At 40.3% G+C, this 18,700-nt stretch overlaps 1 protein-coding gene across 3 annotated transcripts in view; it reads left to right on the plus strand.

Annotated features, from left to right (window-relative positions):
- The window catches only part of AMBRA1 (autophagy and beclin 1 regulator 1), a 156,796-nt gene that overhangs the window by 47,156 nt on the left and 90,940 nt on the right, over positions 1-18,700 (plus strand). For all 3 annotated transcript variants that reach the window (XM_039358402.1, XM_039358410.1, XM_039358415.1), the window contains 2 exons: positions 6,159-6,245; positions 12,289-12,471. In XM_039358402.1, the coding sequence (XP_039214336.1) occupies positions 6,159-6,245; positions 12,289-12,471 (270 nt within the window). The remainder of the gene's footprint in view (positions 1-6,158; positions 6,246-12,288; positions 12,472-18,700) is intronic.

Here is an 18,700-nt window from a genome sequence, read left to right on the forward strand (position 1 = left end):
GCAACGGTTGCCTTCAGCAACCAGCACCGCCCACACCTTCCCTTTTTATAAAGCAGTCCCAAGGCGTTGCCTCTCAGTGCCTTCTCCTCCTCCCCTGGAGTTGTCGTATTGCCTACTGCTGCTGATCTGCTCTTGCTAATTGCCTGTGTCTACGAGCATCAATCATGTCCATCAAGTGTGAATCCTCCAAGTCTGACTCATTCTCCCCACACAGCTGAGCTTCATCCATAACACGACTGGAGGAGCCAGGCTCTTCATCAGACCCTGAGTCTTGTAATTTATCAGAACCTCCCTCTGACCCTGATGGCCCTCCAAATGCCTCCTCCACCTCCTCCTCAGAGTCCCCGGACTCAACTGTTGGGAACACAGGCTGGCACAGAATCACGACAGATGCAGAGCTCAGAAGTTGGTTAGTTGGTTTGTTGCTTTCAATTTGATGATACCGGTCTCTAGACAGGGATAGTAGATTCATGGTGCACAGAGCACCTTATTAATAAACTAAGAAAACTATTTAACTCAGCTGATTTATACAGACAGGTTAGATATTTTTTTGTTCAACTGCTATATAACTAGAAGAGCTGATTATTCAAAATTAAGCTGTTAGGCAAGTTCACAACTGAATGCCCCCTTGAGCAATGTTCTCTTAATTTGTTTGGTACTCCTTGCCCCTTCAAGAGTAACTGATACCATTTTACAGGTTTCTCTTATGCGCAGGTTCCCAGGTATTGTTAGATAGTTTTATATATAGCCTTTCATATCCCTGATACATCAAGGATTGTTCCATGTACCTAGGAATTTTGTTCATGTCAGTTGAATAAAAACATTCTTGTCTTCCAAGCAAAGGATAACGTGCTAGTCTTAATTCTAAAGTACTCTGAAGCCTGTCACAATGAAGAGACTATCTACATGTCTATAAAATACTAACTTGTATTAAGCAAATATAAATGGGAATTCTCTTTTGAGACAGAGGTGGAAGTGTTTGAAGGGTCAGAGGTTGCATTTCAATATCCTTACCTCATAAGGGACCCCGCCCCAAGTATTCATCTGATGATATTGTGACATTACCAGAAATGGAACGATCTTTTTTTGGGGAGGGGCTACTTTTTGCTAGACTAGAAAGATACCAATCCATTTTCAATCTTTATAAAGTTAAAAATAAATTAAGGAATTTCAGTATCATGCTCTCAAATGTTGGGAAACTGTAAATGAAATATTAGTGGGGCTGCATGTAGACCAAATGTTGCCTACCTTTGGTTTTAAGATCTTTCAGCAAAATTATATTTTGATATGCAGTTCTCATATGAATGGAACAAGGGGATTTTACAAGAGAGCTGGGGAGTTGAGGGGCTGATCTGCTAAATTTGGGAAAGAGTTTGGCTAATTACATAAGTCTGTGTGGTTAGACACAAGCATATGCTGAACAGACTGTCCAAGGCATGTCAAACTGCCGGTCTGCAGGCTGGATGCGTCATGCTGAAATCACGCCCACCACATTGCCGGCAATGGGGAAAAAGTCCCGATACGTCGTGCGACGTCATGTGACATTGTGAGTTTGACATGCCTGGTCTAAGGACATGGTCTGTAGGAAGAACGACTTATAGCAAGTGTCTGGGAACTTGTAACCAGAATGTCTGATCAGAAGAACAAACAGGAAAAGAGGTGGTGGGGTTTTTTGGGGGGGGGGATTTAATACAGGAAGGAAGAGTCTGACTTCAGATTCTGCCAAAAGTTGGACATTGAAGGAGCAGCAGTGTGATTTGCCAGGTGCGTTCAGTTATTTATTATCATACCAGAAGAGTATGCTAATTATACCTGTTGCAAATTTTCCCTTGCTGAAGAAGAAGGAAAAGGGACTTGATTTACCTGGGGGGGGGGACTTGAAAAATACAGATTGCACAGAGAATTCTCTGTGAAGGCCAGTAGAATAATATTGTAGAGAAAGACAGGGGATAATCAAGTTGTCCAGAAACAGAGGAGACAAGAAAGAGGTGAACCCAAGGAGGAAGATGTTACTTCAGTGAAAGAAATGAACATATGACAAACATATATAAACATATTGCAGGATCCAGTCTGGGTCTGGCAGCTGGACCAGAGGTTTTGACTTCCGAGCTTTTGGACTCAAAGCTTTCCATTGAGAGCCGAAATAAGAATAGCATTATAGGACATATGCAACCATGAGTGATGTACTGTTTTTTTAGTGCATCAATTCAAGATACAGTTGAAAGATTACAAAAGGTCATCAAACTGAATGATTTAGTATCCATTTCTAGTTGTTTTTGTTGAGATAAAACAGTGATGGCGAACCTTTTAGAGACTGAGTGCCCAAACTGCAACCCAAAACACACTTATGCATTGTCGAGTGCCAGGTGGGTGTGGCCCATTGGCTGGGTATGGCCCATTGGGTGGCCATGGCTGCGGTGGTAACGGCAGACTGGATTGGATTAAAAAGTTCAATCAATCAATTCCAACTTTGCAAGATCTTTTTTTCCCCTCGAGGTTGAAATTGAATGATTGAGCCTTTTTTTTTTTTTTTTTTTTGCACACGGCAGCGGAGGCCTAAAGCAAAAAGGTTTTATAAAACTCAGCTGAAGGCCTAGGACTGGGGCGACGGCACTCGTGCCCACAGAGAGGGCTCTGAGTGCCGTCTCTGGCACCCATGCCATAGGTTCGCCACCACTGAGATAGAAGAAATTGCTAGAAGAGAATGGATACCACAGGTGATCTTAAAGCTATAGGTCAGGGGTAGGCAACCTTGGCTCTTTTATGACTCGTGGACTTCAACTCCCAGAATTCCTGAGCCAGCCATGCTGAAGGAAAAGGGAGAGGTTTCCAAGCTGAGCCACGCTGGCTCAGGAATTCTGGGAGTTGAAGTCCACGAGTCATAAAAGCCAAGGTTGCCTACCCCTACCATAGGTGATAAGACAAAGAAGCTGAAAACAGACAGAAAATGGGTGGTATAACATGATTTGAAGCCCTAAAGATTTAAAAAAAAACAAAGAGGGATAAGAAATCTTTGAAAAAGTCCCCGTGAGAAGAAAAAAATAGAAATGTTTTAAAAGTCTTATATGGATGATTAGTGAATTCATTGACAAGCTGGGATACAAAAAGGAAATGTATAAGAAACAAAGTCTTATAATTAAAGAGTGTAGATGGCTAAATGAGAGGGAATGATTCCACTAAAGGAAGAATGAACAATTTAAAAAATTAAGTTAATGATAAAAATTAAGTTAAGTTAAAAATAATGTGACCAATGTATGAGCTAGTGTGAATTTGTTAAGATAAGATTCCACTGTTAAGATTAACCTGACACAATTTGTGACAGAGTAACTAGATTGGTAGAGCAAAGGAATGCTGTGAAGGTGGATCAGCTTTATTTATTTATTTAGCACAAGTTTTCTGTTGTCCTAATCATAAGACTTCAGGTGGCTAATATATATAAAATGCTTAATCTCTATAAAGTGTTTAATGAAATCTCTCATGATATTCTTGAGGTCAAGATGGCTAAAATAGCTTGGCTGCTGTATTTATTTCATATTATATATTTTATTTGTTTTTATCTATTTAAAGTATGCAGAGTTATGTGTGTGAAATTAATGGCTATATAAATCAAATGAACAAACAAACAAGCAATCAGTTCAGCAGTCTGATGTATTCCTTATTGGCTGAATTCTTACCTAAAGAATTCTTATATCCAGCATTGTCCTGGTGGGAAATATGTAGTAGGGTCCTCTAAAATTCTGCCCTAGGTTAAAGGCAAGGATCTAAAGTATGAAATAGAAGGATTGCTTATTTTCTGCATCATACCTCTGCGTGCCTCTGTTTGGGACTGGGAGGGTGAACTTCAGAATCTGGGAGGTTATCAGTGGGTGCAGACAAGGAGTCTTGGGGGCTTGCTGGATCTGCTTCAGACTGGAGTTACTGGTGTCCACACTGTTGGAATCATTTCCTCCAAATACTATTATTACTATCTTTCTCCTCAGAAGGCAAGCCAAATAGGGCTTATTAAATTTTCAGATGATACTTAGAAACTGGCTTACAGTAGAAAACAACAGTTCAAAATTGCCACAACATCTTGGATACTCAGTGGGATGATGTTCAGCTATGACAAGTACAAGATCCTGCATTTCTGCAAGAAAAATAAATTGTATAACTACAGGTTTGATAACCAGTGCAGTGAGAAGGATCTAGGACAGTGGTTCTCAACCTGTGGGTCGGGACCCCATTTGTGGTCGAATGACCATTTCACGGGGGTCGCCAAACCACGCTGTCCGCCATCTTTTTCCCTTTTCCCTAGCTATCCTACTCCCTCTTATTGGTGGCCACACCCACTTGGGGATCACCACAACATGGGGAACTGTATTATGGGGTCACGGCATTAGAAAGGTTGAGAACCACTGATCTAGGAGTACAAGTAGATCACTAAAAGAATATGATCAAACCGGGTGTTACAACATTAAGAAGACCAGTGCAGTCTTGGGCTTCATTATCAGAAGCAGTGCGTCCAGATAGTATTTCCATTGTTCTCAATGCTGATTAAACTGGGCACTACAGAAAAGGGTGATAAGGGATCTGGAAATCAAATCCTATCAGGTAGAGTTAAGAGCTTGGCATGTTTAACTCACAGAAGAGAACATAAGAGTACAATGTAGTCTTCAGATATTGAAAAGGCTAGAGAACAGCCTTGTTTTTGTTGCAACCAAAGCAAGACATGGCCCATCATGTTAAAATTAAAACAATGGAGATTCAGGTTGAAAATTGGGATTTTCTTGATGGCGAGAGCTTTTAAGTAATGCAGTGATCTAACCTAGAACTAGGGCACATTTTACATTCCTGAAGGTTTCAAACAGGTTTGGATGTTTTAGTGGATTCCTGCACTGGGGAGGGATTGAACCAATTGATCTATATGTTGGATCTGGAAGCCTATTACTAACAATCTCAACTTCGACATTGGTGTCATACTATGGACATACATCCTCCTGTCAGCAGTCAGGTCATTGCATTTTGAATCAATTGCAGCTTCTGAAACGTCTTCAAGGACAGCCATGAGCAAAGTATATTGCACTAATTTAATTACTGTTGCAAAAAGATTGGCAATTGGCCTATGGTATGTAGTAATTGTGATTTCCTGTACTCAGCTGGGGAAGGATTTGCAATGTATTTTTTAATATTATTTATTGCTCATTATAAACATGGGTAACTCAAATGTATTCAAAAGCAGCACATAATTTCCTACTTTTAGAAATTAGACTTGCTCCTCACACAATTATATTCCAATCTTGAAAGTACTGTTGTACAGAGAAGAAAAAAAAACTTGAAAAATATATGCAGAAAGCTTTGCATAAGAGTTCCCAGGCACTTCTTTTGACACTCTATATGCTCTATGCTGTATATGTGATTAAAAATATTTCTTATAGGATAGCTAGGTTTTGTACTGGGAAAATGGTGATTGCCAAGGGTACTGTAATAATAATAATAATAATAATAATAATAATAATAATAATAATAATAATAATAATATCCCAGGTCCTGGGTAAGGACTCGATAGGTAGACAAAATGCCAAATCCAGTCTGAACATCTGGCTGACTGTGCGATGATCGATAATAATAATAATAATGTTGGAAGGGACCTTGAAGGTCTTCTAGTCCAATTCCCTACTCTGTATGTGTATCATAATATCTGTAACGCAGTGGAAATTCCATAATCTATTACATTTACATTTTTGTAATATTAAATAAAACAAAATTGTGTAAGAATTTACAGTAGTTAAACCAGGAGGTCTACCTGGGAACTGCATATCATTTCTTACAGCTCCAGGTTCCCAATCTGTAGGATTTCCCCCCTCTTGGTAGGTAATTAATATAACACACAAATGCTAATTTTTATTTTGGATCATATGGTGATTACATCATAAATGGTACCATTTTTAGCCAAACCCTTATAATAAACGTGGGGAAGGAGAAAGCAGGCAATATTTTAATTGAAGTTGAAGTATTTGCTGTGCTTAGAATGACTGTTGGGCCAAAATAAGCAAAAAAAAAAAAATTTCAAAACAAATGTGTGATATTCAAGACATTCAGAATTTTTATTTTGGAGGAGACAAGAAACCAAAGAGGTGGAATAATGAATACTTAATATTTTTTTTTGCTTTGTTTTGTAGGAGGCTGTTGGAATCTTCACTCATTTCACTCTCACGTTACGATGGGGCAGGATCCCGCGAACATCCTATCTATCCTGATCCAGCTAGGTAAGAACAGAATTGGGTTCTGTGTAATTGTCCTGATAGGGCAATAATTGTAGGATCAGACTTTTTGTGTATAGGAAGAACAATGGAATTAAGCCAATCTTTTGGAATCTGAAAATAATTATTTATGGCAGTGAAGAGAGGGAATAGTGCAAATGCTTACCTGATGGGATTGGATTTTAGGAACTGGAGTAAAACTATGTCTTTTCTTTGAGCTTTGATATTTTTTAATTGAGAAATTAGTTTTTGTAGTTCTTTATAGATGGCAAAATAGAAGGATCCCCACCTACAGATATATTGAATAAAAGGTAAAAATGCCTATTCCAAGAATCAGTAAACATTAAATTATTGTTGTTAGTCAAAACTGTATTTTACTGAAGATTGGGAGATAAGATGAGAACATCTTTGCTTGTTATAGTCTGTTGAAGTTTTACCCAGTTCTTTGATACATAATGTTGTTTCTTCTCCTTTAGAAATCTTGTGTAATTATTTTTTAGAGTACTGAGATTTTTCCATGAAGAAGGATGATTATATATTTGGGCATTCCTGTAAGCACAAATTACCAATGCTTTAACAGCAGCACATTCTTTGTTAAACCAAGGTTTAAATGGCTGGTTTGAAAGAAAAGGGGATGGGGGTTGACCAGGTTTTAGGTATTTTTTAAAACATATTTAAACTATTAAACTAAATCTGTCCCATTTCCCGGGATCCACTCAAACAGGGACTTATGCAGGAGGCTATCCAACACCTTCTAGACAGATTCAGGCCATAGAACCGGTACCGCTGGACCACATGGGAGGGGGATTCTATTCCATCCTTTTCGTGGTCCCCAAGACCTCGGGAGGATGGAGAGCAATTCTAGACCTCAAGGGTCTGAACTATTACATCACGTACAATTAGTTCAAAATGCAATCACTCCAGTCCATCCTGGGAGGCATCAGAAAAGGAGACTTCCTGGCATCAATAGACCTCACGGAAGCGTATCTCCACATCCCCATCTATCCAGCTCACCGGCGGTTCCTCAGGTTCTGTTACAGAGGCAGGCATTTCCAGTATAAGGCCCTTCCTTTTGGCCTCTCCTCGGCACCCAAGGTGTTCACCAAGATCCTGGCTGTACTAGCCGCTCACTTTCAGAAGGTACCGGTATGCGTCCAGTGTTACCTGGATGATATCTTGATCCAAGCATCCTTCTTCCGGGCAGCCTAGTCGGACCTGGAACTAACTATTCAGGTCCTCCAACAGCACGGGTTCTCGGTCAACTTCCAAAAAAGCCAGACGTTTTCCTCATTCAGGCTTCTGCACCTGGGAGCCATCATAGACACCTCAAACTGTATGGTCTATCTCTCCCAGGAGCGGTTGGTCAGCATCAAGGACCTGGCTCGTCGGGTGTACAAGGACCGCACTGTTCCACTGGTCTTACTCTCCCAGCTTCTGGGAAAGATGGTCTCCTGCATAGCCATAGTCCCTTGGGCCAGACTCCACTTGCGGGATCTTCAATGGTTCCTACTACCATTTCAACAAGTGAATGCCAGCGCATCCAACCGCCAGGTCAGGCTTCCGGTTCACACCCTCAGGTCTCTGCGCTGGTAGTTCTCACAAGCGGTGACCAAGGGGTCACCTTTCAAGGAGCTGGACCACATCACTATTATGACAGACGCCAGTCTCTTCGCTTGGGGAGCCCATCTACAGTCTCAGTTTGTGCAGGCCCATTGGTCCAACGCAGACTTGAGACACAACACAATTGGCTGGAGCTCAGGGCCATCCATTTAACTCGTCGCCAATTCCGACATTGGATCAGGGGCCGTCACGTATTGATCCTCATGGACAACGTGGCGTCCAAAGCCCACGTGAACCGGCAGGGGGGGGCCTCAGGTCCAAGTCCCTTATATCCGAGGCATGGCTACTGGGTTCCTGGGCAGAGTCCAACCTGGCCTCTCTCAAGGCAGAACACATCTCGGGGGTCAAGAACCAGCAGGCAGACTTTCTGAGTCGCTCTACGGTAGACCCCTCGGAATGGGGATTATATCCGGATCTTTTTTCCGAGATTTCCCACAGGTTCAGCCATCCGATCCTCGACCTGTTTGCATCGTTGAACAATGCTCAACTCCCCAGGTACTTCTCCAGTTATTATTTTCCAGGAGTGGAGGAGACGGACGCCCCATGGCCGCCAGGTCTCCTTTATGCCTTCCCTCCCCTCCCGTTCATTCCGGCGACCATCTGCAAACTGCTCCAAGAGCAGGCGGAAGTGATCCTCATGGCCCTGTACTGGCCACAGAGGCCCTGGTTTGCTGACCTGATGAATCTTTCCCGGTCTCCTCCATGGAAGATTCCCCCGCATCGCGTGTCCTTGCACCAGGGGTCCTCCAATACCCGGACCCTCAGTGGTTGCAGTTGACCGTTTGGTGCTTGAGCGCAGCATGACACAAGAGTTATTCTCACCACGGGCAATTACCATGATTCAGGCCTCTCGTCACCCGGCGACCAATCGCATTTATGATTCTACTTGGAAAATTTTTTGCCATTGGTGCAGGAGGCGGCATCTGGATGTCTACAAATTAACCATCCCTCAGATCATAGATTACCTTCTGGACGGTCTAGACAGAGGCCTGGCCCCTGCGACCATTCGTAGGCAGGTGGGGTGAGTAGAAACCATCAGAAATAGATGGTTCTGCAAATAACTTGCTGCTGTGCCATGTAGGGCTTTATAAGTAACAGCTAGCATCTTGAATTTCTTACTGGGAGCCAGTGCAGCTTGCAGAGCAGTAACTTTACATACACATATATTGATATGCTGCCAGTACTGCCACATCATAGGTCAATTGCAACTTCTGAATGCTTTGCATGGGCAGTCCCACATATAAAGAGCATTCAGTGGTCCAAGCTCAGCCAATCTGCTCAAATTATGGAATATCGGAATAAAGTATTGATACAATAAAGTATTACTGTATAAAAGTTGATTAAAAGGATGCCATTGTTTCTATAGTGGCTGCTTTTATTTAAGATGCTCTTCGTTTTAATCTGGAAGAACATAGAAACATATTCTGGTACCAGTTTTGATGGCATGTACTTGATGTTGGCCAGCAAGATAGGACAGATAAAGGATAGGATAATTTATTATGTTCCCTGGCAACTTCTCTGACTGAACTAGAAGTGGGCCTTGATTTATCATCTTGGATGATTTCAGCATTCCTGGTGGGACCCCCATGACACAGATGGAAAAGTCTTTCCACTAGGCCAGGAGAGCAGAGAGAGGCGTGTGAAGTGGTTAAAAAGTTGGATTAGGAGCAGAGTAACCCAGATCCAGTCTACCCTAAGCCAAAGAAGCTCATTGTATGATTTGGGCCAGGACTTAGAACAATCGAAAACTTTCCTGAAAAGAACTTATCTGACCTACTTCATTTCCAAGGAGAATTATGTTTAAGTAATCAAGCGAATCTATTCTTTACCTTGACTTCACAATATTAGTCTAATGCCAGAAGTGAATAAATAATATTTAAACTCTATGAGTATGAACTTATTTCCTACAATAAACTTGCAGAAAAGCACACATATTCTACTTTAAATCTCATATTGGTTTGTCCTTCTCCCAGTCTACTATTTTGCCTTGGCTTGAATAATGTTTTGGAATATGCCCTTGTGTGCCACTCAGAGTTCAAGTGCAAGAAATGGATGAAAAAATGCTTTCTTTTGAAGTAGATATTTTATTTCAAATTACAGGAAGAATATAGCATAAGATATTTTTGAAAAAATAAATAACCCTTAATATTTGACGTGGTAGTAAAATGTTGTAGCAGCTGTTCCCCTATCCTCTATTTTATTGCTTTCAAGAAAAAAGATACGGGAAGAGGAAAAAAGAACAAACACAAGACAAAAAAATTAAAGACAAAATAACAAGGGGTCCATAGTGTTCTCTGAACTTGCTTGTTTTCTTGCAGACGTTTCACTACCAAAACTAGGTATCGTCATCAGTAAGGAGTGCTCTTTCGTGTCAGTTTATATTCTAGTGCAGGGGTGTCAAACTCGCAATGTCACGTGACGTGTCGCGATGTATCACAACTTTTTTGCCATTGCCGGCAATGGTGTGGGTGTGGTTTTGCCATGATGCATCCAGCCCACGGGCCAGCAGTTTGACACCCCTGTTCTAGTGGCTTGCCTGTCAGAATTGGTGAGGGTGGTCTTAGAGATTCTTTGATTGGGCTGTTTATTCTTGGCTTCTTTGGCAGTTTTTTGATTGGGGTATCGTTTACTTGATTGCTGGTCTGAAGTTAACCTTGGAATTAATCTATGCTGATCTAGGTGCTGATGGCTGATGGAGAGATGCTTGGGTCTTTTTGTTCCTTTTTGGGCTGGGTGATAGTCTTTTGATGTTGTTAATGTCTATGTGTCTATTGATGGCTGATTTGTCAGAGTGCCGGGCTTCTAGAAATTCCCTGGTCTTTTTGGACTTGCCTTGTTCTAGGATGGTCACATTTTCCCATTTGAAACTATAGTTAAATCTGTCTATGTTGTGAAATTAAAGAATTTTCACCATGTTTTCTGACTGCTAGTTGGTGTTTGTGGATATGTTCTGTCAGTCTTCTGCCTGTTTGTCCTATGTAATGGTTGTTGCAGTCCTTATATTGTATTTCATAGATGATGGCTATTTTTTCTGCTGGGATTGTTGGATCTTCTGGTCTGCTTAGGATGTTTTGAAGGATTTCAGTTGGCTTGTGTGCTTTGTTGATTCTATGTGGTTGTAGTAGTCTGGGTGGTTTCTGAAATATTCTTGAGGTATGGCAGTGTAATTCTTTTTAGGGTTTGTGTTGGTTGTGTTGTATTGGGTTGAATGGTTAGGAACTTTTTGATAAAGTTGCGTGGATATCCATTTTGTTGAAGTATGTTGTATAGATGCTGTATTTCCTTTTTCTGCTGTTCCAGGTTGCTGCAGTGTGTTTGGGCTCGTCTAAATAAAGTCCTTACACAGCTTCTCTTGTGGGAGGTTGGGTTGTTGCTTTGGTAGTGGAGCACCTAGTTAGTATGGGTGGTTTTTCTGTAGACTTGCATTTCTAGTTTGCCATTGTGGTCTCTGCTGATCAGGATGTCTAGAAAGGTAGTGAGTTGTACTGGAGAAGGGGTGTTGGTCTTACCTGAATGCCTTTTCTCAGTACGGAGATGGAGAATCCACACCCACCCTAAGGTCAGTTAAGCCGTTATTAGGGAACTGAGAGCCAACACCTCGTCAACCTTCAGCCACTTCGCCCTCGTTAAGAATGGATCCTCTAGCAAGAGGGGGCATGTCAGGTTTTGGCTACTTGGTCTCAAGAGCAGGCAGACAGAGAAAACCCATTGGTGGATTCTCCATCTCCGTACTGAGAAAAAGTGTTCAGGTAAGACCAACGCCCCTTTTCTTCTTCTCTAGTAAACTAGATTCCTTTAAAAATGTTATTGATGGTCTCTGTGGATGTTCTTTATTTGGTCTTTTTTTATTAGGGTGAATCAGATATGGTTTACATATCTGATCCGTATTTTTGGTTGTATTTGTGGAAGTGCTATGGCTTCTAGAAGTTGCATGACGACCTCCGCTATAAGTCCTGAAAGCGGTGATCCCATAGGTGTCCCTTTTATTTGTTGGTAAATATGTCCGTCAAATTGGAAGTATGTAGCTAAGCAGAGGTTCATGAGATCCATGATCCTGGGTGTTTTGATCTTCATGTATTTGGTTAAGTCAAGTGTGCTGTGGAGCAATGCAGTCATGGATTCTTTGGGTAGTTCTGGATCTATAGAAGCATGGACTAGTGTCAATCGGCCTTCTTATTACTCTGATCAATGTTTTTAAACCTCTATATTATATAGTGAATTTGAAACCGCATAAACAAAACATAAAGGATTTTAGATAAAGATGTCCAAGCAGAGATCTCTAGCTCATAATTAAATCCATATGCAGAAACTAGAGCAAGTCCTCTATTTATTTCAGACAAAAATATAAGAAATAATATTATATTATAATCCTACAACGTAAAAAAGCGGGATTTGTTTTTGAGCTAACAGCAATATTTTAATTTTTCAGATTGTCACCTGCTGCTTATTATGCCCAGAGAATGATCCAGTATCTTTCACGCAGAGATAGCATTCGTCAGCGCTCCATGCGGTATCAGCAAAATCGCCTCCGCTCTTCCTCATCTTCTGCTTCCACTTCTGAGAATGCAGGTCCATCTGTAGAAGGAAATGACCTGGAATTTGAAGACTTTGAGTAAGTTCTTTATTCCAATACAATGAATTAATTATTTTATCTTTTGTCTGCTTTTTATTTTAAGAATGCTTTGTACATGTTAAAAAGAAAGTAGGTTGAATACATTTTTCTCAAAATTAGACTTTACAATACTGATTAATTTGTCCTTTTTAAATGCATGGAAGACAAATTGTACCCACTGCTGCCCTCTCTAACTTTTCAAGCTGTTTATCATTTGAACGACAAATTAAGTAAGCGAATACTGGGAATCTGTTCAGCTGTCAAAATCAAAGTATTAGCAGTATTACTAATTTGGTGTATACCCCAAAGAGTTGCATTTCTGTTGTTTCAGTGAATATAAAAATGTGGGCATTAAAATAGATAATTTATACAATCAATATATATTTATTCCTTCCTACTTCCTTCAGTTTCTAAGGGTGCTCACTCATCAAGTGATTCTGAGAGGCTTACAAAAGGATTAAAAACATCAATGCAGAAAGAAACAAAAGGACCACAACAATAAAAACATCTGTGCCAGGAGGAGACAGATGCCCAGTACACAAATTTAGCAGGCTGACATATCATCCTAACCCAATGTCTGTGGAAGAGCCACACCTTGAAGGCCTGCCTAAAGGACAGCACAGGGTTGGCGACATGCAGTGGTGGTGATGGGAATACTTTTGTAAAGGGTAGATGCAGCAATAGGAAATGCACACCTGCTGGATCCCACGTGATTATATTATTTTATTGATAGGGGAATCAATAAAATACCATCCTTATCTGATCTTAAAAAAATGGACAGAAACAATCAGAATGAAATGGTCACACAAATATTCTAGCTCTGAAGTGTGAAGTGCTTTATAGAAGAACACTAGCCCTTAAATTGACCCTAGAAACTCACTGGTAATTTAATAGATCAGATGGGCATATTGAGGTGTACACCAACTTAATAATACTGCTGTATTCCGGACCAGGTATAACTTTTGAATAGTTTTCAAGGCCAGCTCTGTGAGAGTACAGTGTGGTAATCCAAATAAGAGGTGGCTAGGACGTGACTAGCAGCAAACAAAGGTTCCTGATCCAGGAATGGATGCAATTAGTGCTTAAGATCCATTTGTGCTGTAAGTCAACACAAATTAACAAAGCAAACTGACAAAGCAATAAAGCAAATCAACTTTCCTGTAATTCAGATGACTCCAAGTGACTACATTGAGTCTTGTGAACAATATGGAAGTGCTTTCTCATTAGCTTCTTCCAATATTTCTTAAAAACTTCTGGTCGAACCCACTGAGCTGAATTTCCTGCTGATCTCTCATCTAAGTACTAAACAGGTCTGACCCAGATTCTCACTCTTTAAAGAAAATACCCAGGATCATCCATGTAGTGATAGATAAAGAAACATAAAAGAGAAAGGGTGAGATGGGAGAAGGAAAAAGTATTCATGTATATGGATGGAGTTTTTGTTTTATTTGCCTTTCATGATAGTATTTCTTAGATCTCAAAAAGTTTTATATTTTTATCATATTATCCGTGTACAATTATTAATTCAATATAGATATTGAGAGTTTTAGCTCTTTTTTGCAGATACTATGTTTCTAATTGATTATGGTGGGCAGAAATTTATATTTTCATGTTACCATGAAATAACTGTAGCTTGTTATTGTTCGATCATTCAGTCATTTATGATTCTTTGTGATACAGTGAACATAATTTTGCTAGGATTGCGTGTCAGTGAATTCTTCTTTAATTTTTTTATAAGCTTATGCTTGGGTCATCCATAGCACTTACTTCTTTGTCTTCTGTCCATCTTTTTCAATTGCTGCTGTTTCTTTAAGTGGCGGGTTTTTATCTATTGACCATTGTCTTCACATTATGTGTCCAAAATATTTAAACTTCAGCTTCTCTATTAGAACTTTCAGTGAGCTGCCTAGTTTTACTTCGTTTAGTAATGTATTATCTTTTCCTTTTCTGGTCCAAGGTCTTCTCCACAGTTTTCTCTAGCACTACAACTCAAAGGAATTATGTTTTTTGGTTCATCTGATGTTCCAGTTTCACAGCGACATAACTGGGAAAACCATAGTCTTGATAATATGTGTCCCTTTCTTGTTAATATGTTTCTCTACTTTAATATTTTATCTAGATTAGTCACAGTGTTTTCCCAGGTAGCAGCTAGTGATTTCATGAGTATAATTGTCATCCATGCGAATTTTTGAGTCCTCCTACCCAAGTGTCTCACCCTATCAATGTCCTTTTGGCTGCCTGCCACCCTGTGCTTCAGTGCCCCAGTTGATCATCATCATCTGTTTGCTCCCGCTGCTGATAAGGTGTGCCTGATCTGATGGCTGGGCTTGGGTTTTGTGCTGCAAAACAAAGCCCAAAGCAACTCCAGAGCTGTGAGGCACCAAAAAGGCCCATTGCAAAGAGCTTCTGGGTGGGGCTGAGCTTCATGTCTGTCCATCCCCCCCCCCGCCACCTCCCAAAGAGCTGAAGCAAAACCAAAGGGTTTTGAGGGGGATATTGCTGTTCTGGGATTGCTTTTAGCTGTTTTTTCCCCTCCACAGTATGAAGGCCAGCCTGCTGCAGAAGCTTTATGCAAAGGAGCTATGGGGCTGCTTTTGACTCTGCCCCTTTCCCTCCCCCCCCCCAGCCCAAGCCAGGCACAGCAGCCCAAGTCAAGCACACTGCAGGAACACGAAGACAGCGTCTAGTTAGGGTGGGGAGCACAGGGGTCGCAAGACTTCTGGAGTGCAAAGTAAGGGTAACTGGGACTGGATAGGGGCAGTTGCAGCTTTCCATAGCATAGCAAACAGCCCCAGAGCTACATGATTCTGGGACTGCTTGCCACTTTGCACATCAGAGTGCAGGATGGCTAAAAGAGCAGTGAAAGAGAGGAGATCGCAGGTGGGGGAATTGGAGGCAGACTTCTTACCTACAGTGGCTAGGAGCTGGGTGGGACTAAGCCTAAAGTGGCTTGGATAGCGACAGCTACCCACTTCTTAGTTAATGACAGCAACAAGGATTGCTGTGATTATATTCGCTAAACAATGCTGTTACATGATATCTAGCTTTACAGCTGCATTGTTTACAGTGGAAAATCTAGTCCAATGGTGGGTCATAAGTTACATGAATACCTGTACTTTTGCCCCAGAACCATAACTGGGCATTTTCTACTGGGAGAAGGCATTCTTAGCTCTTTTGTTCATTATCCTTGCTACAATTTCTGAATTTAAAATACAGAACTACAGAGTTGTCTTTAATTGAGCTTCTGAATATGACCTGTAAAGGATGATCCTTAAAAAACAGTCTCCAGCCGAGTCTTAGAAGATGGGGGCTCTTTTGCAATCTGTGCTCATTTTGTAATGCCACCAGTTGGGATAGAAATGCCAGCCCTTCATTTGCTTCTATTGCTGTTAAATACCTCTTGAACTTGATCATCTGAGCTTGCACCTTCTTCTAGAACAGCAGGGAGCGATCTTCAGAAAAGAGAATTTATGGTAAAAGCAAACCCCTTGCTCTTTGGAGCTGTCATTTTCATGCGCCGGCAATTAACCACGCCAGCAATTAACCACAAAGGGATTGAATGTATCTTCCTCCTTTTCATTGTAGTTTTGTTTGTGTAAAATGTAAATGAGGGGACAGATGTAGAAGCATCAGCCTCCTAATAGCTTTCCCTAAACAACACCACAGGCCGCTGAAGTAGGAGAGAGGCAGTCTGCTGGAGCCTATTGTGATGGGGAGAGCTCAGCGAGAAGGATCCTCAGTTATTTCCATTACTGCCTCTTATTTGTGTTCTAGGGAAAGAAATTTGACTGCTCAAAGGCATCCTGCAAATCTTCATTCACAGAGTTAGGTAGATACCTGTGGGGAAATGTGTTCCCCTGCAGATAATATTCACAGACGGAAGGTTTCCATTCAGGAGTGATTCAGTCAGCCGCAATAAGGCTGCTTTTGATTTCATGCTGAGTGGGGGGAAAAAGGGTGCTTCTGTTGTATGACCTTGCTCGGCTTTTTGGTAACACATTCTATTGTGATCTTGCCTCTCTGTGCATTGGTGGTATTCTATCCTTTCTATGTACTTTCCCTCTGTGGCTAATAGAGAATCTGGTAAAGTCTTTCTCCTCTGAGATTTCACAGAAATCTGTTGCTGATTACCTTGGCCTCCTTTCTTTGCATATATTTATTTACATTTATAGTAACCCTTTCCTGGGTGGAAAAAACAACGCAGGCTTTTCTCCCCCCCCCCCTTTGTCAAGAGTGGAGTGTCCTTTTCTCTCTTTTTTAGATGTTTTAGTGTCTAAAGATGTAAAATGATCAGAAGTAAATCCTATGTAGCACAAAGTTGTCAATAGCTGCTTTGAAAGTGTAGGCTGGGTTGCTTTTATGGTCTTGGAAAATGAGCTCAGTCATTTTGGTGTTTCTTTTGTGCGACATGCTTTAAAAAATTGAATGCTTTATGCGATGTTTTTCCTGGGTTATATGGAAACATTCTTTAATAACCCAATTAATTTATTGCTGATGAAGGAAAGTTGATTTCTCATATCTACCTAGCTGTGTAGGTCAGGGGTAGGCAATCTTGGCTCTTTTATGACTCACAGACTTCAAGTCCCAGAATTCCTGAGCCAGCATACCCTTAGTCTAGGTCAGTGTTTCCCAAACTTGACAATTTTAAGGCATGTGGACTTCAACTGCCAGAATTCCACAGCCAGCGTTGCTGGCTGTGGAATTCTGGGAGTTGAAATCCTCATGCCTTAAAATTGTCAAGTTTGGAAAACACTGGTCTAGGTGGATATATAGCTTTGGGGCTCTCTGCATTTCAAAGAGATTCCATTTAACTTGAGCCGCTTTTGAGGAGGGAAACACATCATTCTACTTAAACTACAATTTACTTTTTTTTTTTTTTGCAAGGGAATTGTCCTAACAGAGTTCATATGTTGTTTCAAAATTTACTAGATGTAAAAAAAATAATAATCATTTTTATATACATGGATGTAAAGTATTAGGTTTGATCTCTATGAAGCATCTCATGGTCTTTTGAAATGTTTCTACGTATGTAGGATGCCTTGCTCAATTTTGCCATCTGTCTTCAGTAAGTGATGAAGACTATGTAGATTGTATTCTTTGGCACCCACTGAGATACTAATATAGGAGACTATTGTTTTGTAGTCTGAAAGTCTTGCTGGTATTGTTCATCACCTTTTCATTAACTCTGAAGCCTGCCCACCTTCAAGAATCAGCTACTTAATACAGATAAAAAAAACTATAGTACAAAAATCCTTGTTTAAAATCCATCCTTTCTTTCATTCTGCAGGCCCTTTTTTTGTAACTGTTGCAGTATAACTTAGCTCATTAAAAGGGACATGTTTCATATCTCATCTGAATTACTTATATGATTTTCCCCTTGAAACACAATTGCATGACTGAACTCTTTCTTTGTTCTCATTTAACTGAAGAATGTGATACAGGAGGATTTTGTTATTAGAACACATCAGACAAATGAACTGTGTGTAATTATTATAAAATGCTCATATTATTTACACATGGAAAAGATATATGCCATACTTTCAGGCTCATAATGTCTGAAAGGACAGACAATTATCCAGATAATCATTTTAATAACGGCAAATACATTAGATTGTCAAACTAGTCAGTTTTATGGAAGATTACTTAAAAACAATGTAACTCCATTGAGGAGAGGAAAAAAATTATCTCATTGTATACGCATAAAATTCAGAAATAGCCCTGTTATGAACAAAAACAGTTTTCTAATGGTGAAAATGCACCTTTTGCATTGAGTCCATTTTGATGAACATTGACAAAGAACCGATAGAGAAATATTTAGTTTATAAGTCTGAAATTGATTTTTTTTTTCTGAAAAACCTATAAGTGCCAATTGGAAGCTTTGCCAGTCCACGTTGTTTTACTTTTTTTAAAAGTAAGATGCCAGAGGAAGGGAAAGTATATCAGTCAAATGATAAGAGTAGACTACCTTTTGAGGATTGGAGGTTCTTAAGAAGTCTTGACTTATCATAGATAAAGGAGAGGTGAAAGAGAGAATGTACCCTGTGTATTGAAATAGTAAAAAAATTAAAGAGAAATGGTGGAAATAGACACAGGATGAAACCAAAATGTTCTACTTAGTATTGTGTGCTGACTCGAGGAGCAACAAGCAGCGATTGCAGAAAATCATGAGCAGTGTGGGCAGCCAATATTGGGAAAAAGCAAGAAATTGTTTTCCATAGAACCATAAAAA

Source organism: Crotalus tigris, unplaced genomic scaffold (genome assembly GCF_016545835.1).
Source record: "Crotalus tigris isolate CLP2741 ecotype Arizona unplaced genomic scaffold, ASM1654583v1 scf7180000017576.4783729, whole genome shotgun sequence".
Lineage (NCBI taxonomy): Eukaryota > Metazoa > Chordata > Lepidosauria > Squamata > Viperidae > Crotalus > Crotalus tigris.